This window comes from Sinocyclocheilus rhinocerous, unplaced genomic scaffold (assembly GCF_001515625.1).
Source record: "Sinocyclocheilus rhinocerous isolate Xijiao unplaced genomic scaffold, SAMN03320098_v1.1 scaffold779, whole genome shotgun sequence".
Lineage (NCBI taxonomy): Eukaryota > Metazoa > Chordata > Actinopteri > Cypriniformes > Cyprinidae > Sinocyclocheilus > Sinocyclocheilus rhinocerous.
Genome location: NW_015652150.1, coordinates 455,429 through 463,737, shown reverse-complemented (window position 1 = coordinate 463,737; position 8,309 = coordinate 455,429). Strand labels below are relative to the sequence as shown.

At 36.2% G+C, this 8,309-nt stretch overlaps 1 protein-coding gene across 4 annotated transcripts in view; it reads left to right on the top strand.

The window, feature by feature from the left end:
- The window catches only part of LOC107713827 (RNA-binding motif, single-stranded-interacting protein 3-like), a 134,645-nt gene extending 128,824 nt beyond the window's left edge, over positions 1 to 5,821 (top strand). For 3 of the 4 annotated variants that reach the window (XM_016519456.1, XM_016519458.1, XM_016519455.1), the window contains 3 exons: positions 1,155 to 1,238; positions 1,527 to 1,654; positions 2,676 to 5,821. In XM_016519456.1, the coding sequence (XP_016374942.1) occupies positions 1,155 to 1,238; positions 1,527 to 1,654; positions 2,676 to 2,679 (216 nt within the window). In that variant the 3' untranslated portion in view covers positions 2,680 to 5,821. Of the gene's footprint in view, positions 1 to 1,154; positions 1,239 to 1,526; positions 1,659 to 2,675 lie in introns of those variants that run through there. The other variant, XM_016519457.1, reaches the window with a different exon arrangement.
- Positions 5,822 to 8,309: the final 2,488 nt, after the last annotated feature.

Sequence of the window (8,309 nt, the reverse complement as noted above, 5' to 3'; positions counted from 1 at the left end):
ACATGTAGTTAATTAATATTACTCAGTACTTAAATGTAGAATTACAGTGCAACAAAGACACCTTAAAATAAAGTATAACCAAATATATTTATATATAATATAAATTATCTGAATATATATATATACATGTAAATATTTTTTAAATATATACACATATGTTTGTGCATTTATATATATACAGAAAAAATATACACAGGACACACACATATTTTGTAAACAAAAACGTTTATTTTGGATGCGATTAATCGTGATATATCAGCACTAATATAAATACAAAAATGCCACTAGTTTGCAGACTGATCACTGAACCTGTTTGCACTCAAGCATTTATTCATTAATAACATTATTTTAGGTTTAGTCACTATTGTACTTTCATGGTAAATTGTGGTAATCTTACAATGAAATTGATTTTACTGAGTGAAGATACAACTCAGCAAAAAAGATATACATAAATGTTTAATAAGAGGATAGATTTGCATCATTGTGAGCAGTGAAATATGTACTTTAAATTTTGAAGGTCTAAATGAAATTGTAAATCATTAGAAATGTAATGAGTAAAAGTACAACTATTCATTTCTAGTAGTACCTAAATTGAAAGGAAAAGCAAAAGGGAATCGACTAATAGAAGCATTGAAAATATGTTTGTTATCATATAGCATTCATCTCAACAAGATTCTTCATCCTATATGGAGCCAGGGACATGATGATGCATAAAAATATGACATTGGAGGAAAAATTATACTTCAAGGCTTTTGCATTCACTTACAAAACCTTTGCGCTCCTCCTCCCTCTCAAAAGCATTGAAATATAGTTTTCCTTCCATCTCATATTATTTCCATCATCAGTCAACAAAAGTAGTTTCTCTCTGCAAATGCAAATCTGCTGTGTGCAAATGCATGGAAAAATAGAATCTTTTCCTCCCATGTCTTATTTTTTTCCATCATGTCCCTATAGGGGCTCTGTTTTTCTGTGGCGGTCACTTGGCAAAATAGCTTTTGATGTACTATATTAGTGCCACCAATTGCACTGTTAGATGCAGCAGCTGCAGCTCCGCCGATGTTTGGTCACAATTTGAATAGGTCCATACTATGCATAGTTTTGTTTGCTACAGTATGTGTGAATGAACTGTGTCTCTGTGTATGTATTTGTTGCAGTACATGACTGCGGCTGCTGCTCCTATGCAGGGGACCTACATTCCCCAGTACACTGCGGTGCCTGCCTCAGCTGTCTCAGTGGAGGTGAGTTTCTGGGCGACTGCAAATCCATTCACTGGTCCAACTGATTAGATGAGCGCTGCTAATTGAAAATGTGGAGATCAGTCACCTCGGGCTAAAATACGCCCACAACTTCCTTAGTGCCTTTTTTTTCAGCTTTACAAGGCCTGATTTCAGTGTGAAGCACGTCTTTAAGTTCATTCTGGTCTGAGTACCAAACACAGCCCTAAGGCCTCTTTTTGGAGGAGGTTAACAGGTAATTCTGTTTCTTGTGAGGGGACATCCTGTAATTATGACATCATATCCTTCCAGGGAGTGGTGACGGAGGCTTCTCCACAGAGCGTTCCGCCCTCGTCACAGGATGCCAGCAGTCAGCAACAGCCTCTGGGCATGGACAACACCAGCGATCACGCGCCCACCTACACTTTTCAGCCCGCTAAGTGAGTTTGATATTCACATTGATAAGACAAATGGGGACAATGTATCTTGTTTACATATATTCATGACAAGCACACAACGTTTTTATAACATTTGCAACATTTTACAACATTGCAATAAATAATCAATAAATACAAATTATTGTAACCAAACTCGACATGCAGTTTACGTTTTTGCAGTAAATGACCAAAAATAACCGATTCCAGTTTTATTCTGCAAGGATGCATTAATTTGACCAAAAGTGGTAGTTAAGATTTCTGTTTCAAATAAATGCTGAAAAAATGCATCACAGTTTATACAAAAATATTAAGCAGCACGACTGTTTGATAAGACATTTTGAGCACCAAATGAATGATTTCTAAAGGATCATGTGAAACTGAAGACTGGAGTAATGGCTTCTGAAAATTCTGCTTTGCCAACACATGAATATGTTATATTATAAAATATATTAAAATAGAAAACATTTTAAATTCTAATAATATTTCACCATATTATTTTTACTGTATTTTTGATCCAATAAAACCTGCCCTGGTGAGATTTTGTTAAAAAATATTAAACACATCTTACCAACCCCAAACTTTTGAACAGTAGTATAAAGGAGAGGTTACAATTTGGTCCCAAATGTAATTTTATATAAGCAAAATAAAACATACTAAACAATACTGAAACCTATGTTTCAAAAATGAAGTGAAAACACCAGAATACAATCAGGCCACATTTCAGCACAGCCGTGAGGTTCCTAATATGTTTCAGTGCTAGCAACTTCATAACAGTATTCTGCAACATTGTAAAAATGCACATCTTTTGTTTTAAGTATGTATATTTAAAATGTTTTCACAACCTTTTCACGACCTAAAAGTATAGCTGTTAACTGTGGGCAGGTTGAATTCATGATAAGGCCTTATATTTAGCTCAATAAATGCTGTTGTTATTGGGCCATCAGGAATAAGTGATAATCCATGAGTGAACCTTGAATAGGATACAGTATGCTTTTCAAACTCTCTGACTTTCTCATTGGTTCAGATAACCAGAGGAGGAGGGGGGCGTTGAGGTGACTGCGTTGCCTTGAGACTGGGGGACTGCAACGAGGGAGCATTGAAGACAGAGCGCAAGAGACAGGGAAACACGTTTGTGTATACTTTTGCACAAGCATCTAAAAAAAAAAACATCTACAACAAACAAACAATTTATTTAACACCTGGCCCACACCGAAGGACCTTTGGAGAACTCGCAACCAGACCGGAAACGAGAGAAATGCAGTCTGGGAGATCGAGCCTACTGTTAATCGGCTATCCGAAAAACCTTACCTTCACGAAGTGAACGAAATCAAACAAGTACAAGTTTTCCTATTCTTTTTTTGAATGTGCAGGTAGGTTTTCAGAAACAGTGGGTTTTTCTATTAGATGAGGAAGCACGTTCTTGTAAATCAATGAGAGATGGAGCGAAAGAAGTCTTCCTCGGATTCTAAGCTACTATTACTTTTCTTTTTTTATGAGTTAGATTTTAGTTTTCTAGAGAATATCAATGTTTTTTCATCTTTGCTGCCTTAATTTCAAGAAACATCTAAGACTTTTTCCTGTTTGAACTGAACAGACTGATGAATGCAGTGAAAATGACCTGACAAAGAAAGGAAATTACCTGTATAAAGCATAGAAAGAAAGAGAGAGGTCTCCTTGAGACGTTTTAAATTATCAGTGGTGACTTTGTGTTTAATAGAGAGGACAGACAAAAAAAAATATTGTGGTCATGATGATGAGGATGATTAAAGAGAGTTGCATTTTTTAGGAACAGAGGAAAAAAATGTTAATCCACTGCATCATGGGAAATGCAGTTTATTGTGTAGTGCAGATCATTTTTAATGGCATTATTGTTTTTATCTGCAATATTTTTTATGAGCTTTAAGGTGTTTTTAGCCTGCTTTGCTTGTTTCATTGCGGAAAAAAAGAAAACTAAAACAGTCAAAAAAATGGCAGTGCAAATCTAAATAGATAAGAGCTTATGGACGAAAAAAAAGCAAATGTGTGCAAAAAGCAATAGTAATAGGAAATTGTTGACAATTTCTTTAGTCTTTCTTAGCTGTGGATCAAATGCAGGCCGTGGATGGCATATTTTATACCAAAGATGAAGAAACCCCCCTCAAGACAGTGGAGTGGATCAATTATTTTGTTTCTTTTTTCTATTTGAGATTTTTTTTTTGGCGTAATCATTTGGTTTCAGAAGTATCCATTTGACCTTGACGGCTAAACTGGTACTTTAGGGTTTAAACTTCCTTCCACTGTTGCAGAATCTATGTCAATCGTTCAGTTGAAAGGCAGAAAACCACCATCACTGATTCTCATGAGTGTGATCTCCCCAGCAGAGGGCGTCAGAGAGCGGCTGAACCATCAATCATCTCCCGTCTGCCCGGCTGAATGAACTATACCTCTATCGCTGCACCTTCTCAGTCGCCGACCGACGGTCGGTCGGTCACTATTAAACACGTCGCACATCCGTTCAGTTCGAGCTTTCACACAAAGAAGTCCGTTTACATAATTTCAGCTCAACAGGAAGGAATCAAATCACTCACTAGTGTGTATTTAAACTCTGTGTACAGATCACTACCTCATCGAAAGCAATTTTACCATGAGGAAACACAGGAGAATGTGTTGCAGGTCATGAAACACAAGCTTTGCTTCAGGGGCACTGAGAAACGTTTGCAATTAGCAGCATTAGCATAACATTTTGTTCTGAGCACTCCCGTTCGTATTTGCAGTCGCATCGATCGAAATGCCTCATATTATATGCAAGGTTTCCTTAATCAACCAGATGCCATAGGAAATCTCTCGTGAAAATGGCGGTCTTTACTTGAAAAACAAAGGCTCTGTCCCAAAGCCCTTGCTGGTCGAGGCCACATTTTGGTGGCATAATTCTAGTTAGTAATCCGTAGTGACCCTAAAATCTCAATCGCGACACATTATGGTCACATGGGTGCACAATGACCATTGCAAGACGGCGGATACACATCAACTACGCCATTTATGACAGAGCCTAAGGTTCCCATTATTATGGGATTCGGTGGTTGCTCAGGTGCCTTGACAGCTCGGAATTAAGGTTAGAAATATCGCGTGTGACATTTCAACCTTCCATATCTGAAATTTGCTTTCTTTTTATCAGGCTGCCCATTCCAGAGGGGGGAAACTAGCAAACAGAAGAGCAGACAGAGGGAACATTTCATAAATTAAAGGGATAGTCCATCCAAAAATAAACATTCTGTCAAAATGAAGAACAATGTTAACCACACATTTTCGGTTCCCATTGACTTGCACTGTATGGACAAAAGATACAATAACAGTCAATGGGACCTGAAACTGTTTGGTTGCCAACATTCTTTAAAATGTTCTCTTTTATATTGCGTAGAAGAAAGTAAGCCATGTTTGGAACAACATGAGTACATTTTCATTTTTGGACAGACTTATCGCTTTAATATACAAACAAGGCTGCTGTCCTTTATTTACCATGAAGTAGATGTTATTTTGATGCAGTCAGATAGGAAAGTGCTATATTAATACGTCAGCAAAGAGTTTCAATACACATGGTGAATTATGGACTGTCTTTGCTGCCTTCATGGTCATACTGCTCATAAATACGCCTCCTAGTTTTACAGTCAGGTAATTAGAGTTGTCGAGGTGCTCTGGGAATAAATTAATCTGTCATTAAAGGGCCGGCTAGAGACATCAAGATCAATTTATTCCTTTTGAACGTCATCATGGACACTTGGGTCTTTTTTCCTGTTTTCCTACAACATGACCTCTATACAGCTACGTAATGATCTCAATTAGCCACTAGGGGACAGTATTAAAGCAAAATTGGTGTACTTTATCCTCTGGTGATGACCATTGCAGTGAGATATGAGACAAGTTCACACTGTGGATTAAAGCGATGCCAAGTTCATAATGACCAAGACAACACTGCTTCAATAAGAACAAGCTAGCTTTTCATTTTTCATCTGTTTAAACAAAAAAGTAAAAAAAATAATAATAATAATAATAAAAGTCACTGTTTTGTGTCTGTTATCCACTGTCATTTTGGAGAGTTCTTTTTATCACGTGCTCGCTGCTATCAAGCATTCAGTATTTAAGTGGTCAGGGCCTTGGGAATGGAGAGAAAATTCGGGCTGGTATCTCATATGAGAGGTGTGTGATGATGTCGAATGCGTTATACACTCTGCAGCCTTCATGGTTTTCATTCAAGGGTGAATAAATGTGTCCGATTAAGCTGAAGGTTTTGCTAACTGTAGGATGGAGTTCTCATCCCAACTGCAATTTTGTAAACTAAACACCTTTCATCCACGAAGGTTTTCGCTGGCTAGAAACACTACTCCCATTCATTGGATGGATGTGAGGTCCAAGCCATGCTTTTTATTTATCTGTACATCTGATTGGCTGTCACAGTTGAGGTCATTGAATGACGAATGTTCGTCCATTAGTTCGTTGGACTGTTAAGAAACAGCGTACTATGTTCAACCAAATTCAACACAAACTGCAAAACCTCAATTAGACACTAACGTACTGGCAGATGAAATAGAGAAATATTTATGGAAATGTTTTTGTACAGGTGTTGTTGAAATATGAAAGCGGAACAGTTTTACGATGCTACAATGATTTCTTGAGTTGCTTCACTTTCTTGCCTCCCATGTGGTCGAGCTGTGATCCTGAGAGTGTCTGTAGACCAGTGGATGTTAGGTTTAAACTTCTGTTTATTTCTTTTTTCTTTTGATGAAGCTTTCAATAAAAAAAATATACAAAATCACGCCACTTTTTGATTCTGGTTGAACTTTTCTTTTTGTGACTATTTATGCTGTTTGTTGAAAGAGCCAATCAATGTTATAACCCTATAGCAGTCGCTGCACACTTTACGTTGAAAAATTGCACACTCTTTAACAGGGCTCTAGATGCAACAATAAAAGACATATTTCCAAAAATAATTTGAAATCTAGTTAGGGAAAACCTCGTATTTGGTCCACGTGCCCCCAGTGTTTGCTGCACGCAACAATGAACACGACCAAGACGTGATGTCCGATTCACAAATAAATTATTCTTTTGAACTAGTTGAGTCAGATTCACAAAACAGCCCCAAACTCGCTCGTGGGTTAGCGGTTTGAATCAGATCTCACTCAGTCAGTGAATCGTTTAGAGCCATTACTGAGTTTACAGCTGACTCCTTCACTGAATCGTGAGTAATTTTTCAGTTATGTCTTGTTTGCTGCACGCAACAATGAACACGACCAAGACGTGATGTCCGATTCACAAATAAATTATTCTTTTGAACTAGTTGAGTCAGATTCACAAAACAGCCCCAAACTCGCTCGTGGGTTAGCAGTTTGAATCAGATCTCACTCAGTCAGTGAATCGTGAGTTTACAGCTGACTCCTTCACTGAATCGTGAGTAATTTTTCAGTTATGTCCGATTCAGGGTTACTATCCTTATCTGTAACTAAAACTACAATCATTAAAAACATTTTCATTACTCAACATAAAATAAAAATGAACTGAAATAAAATATAAAAAACTTAAACTTAGTGTATTTCAGCTACTTGCCAAGGCTACATTTCTCATTTTCGTTTTCTTTAAATTATAATTATATATCTAAAAAATACTAATACTAAATACTACTTTAAATATGAAAATAAATACTACTAAACTAAAACAAAACCAATATTTCATTTTAAAAAACTATATATTTATAAATATGTAAATGTTTGTTTATATGTTTATAAAAATATAAAATATAGAAATAACATCTTATTCAAAATATTAACAAAACCTGCAATAGTGTATCAATGATAATAATTAGATAAATTGAATGAATGAAATGAATGAATGAAAAATAACACTGGTCCAATTCAAAGTGAAGCTGTAATGTATAATTTGGGGTTCTACAATTTATATTTACTGACTGGTTTTTAATATGACAACGTATAAATAATACATATTCACAACATACTTTTGTTGTAAAGAATATATAGATAATATAAAACGTATTATTGGTTATTTTTTAGCATATGCAGTCTACGTCTTGAAGGATGAATCGACTGTAAGAGAAAGTTAGTTTGGGACTGTAAGCCTGTATCAACACAACATTTGAACTTCAACATTTGAATATTCTAAATACATGCCAAAAAATACAATCATGGTCATGGTATAGAGCAATAAATAATATACAGTAGTCAACATTTGAAGTGGATCAAAACCTTTCATCAAAGTTGTCCTAAAACCAAAACACAGTTCTTGTCTTAGGACAACTTTGATTAACTTTTTTAATCCACTTCAAATGTTGACTACTATATACTAAATACAACTGGAAAACACAAATTGATGTAAATGTTTAACCATGGTTGTATGTTACTCTTTATGAAAAAGACAGGCTGGAAATATACAAACGTACACACCAATTGTGAGTTAATTGTGCAATTGAAAACAGTACAATGGCCATACAGTGTCTTGACAAAAACTATATTACAAGCAGACAAATCACAGACACTCCAATGGAAAGAACGAGAGGTTGGTGAACTCTGCCCTTCTCTATAGGGCCTGTAACAATTTGGGACTGTCCTCCGCCCTCTCCTTCAACACTGATCGATAAAGGGATTGTTCAGACACACAAGTGACTGTTTCAGTC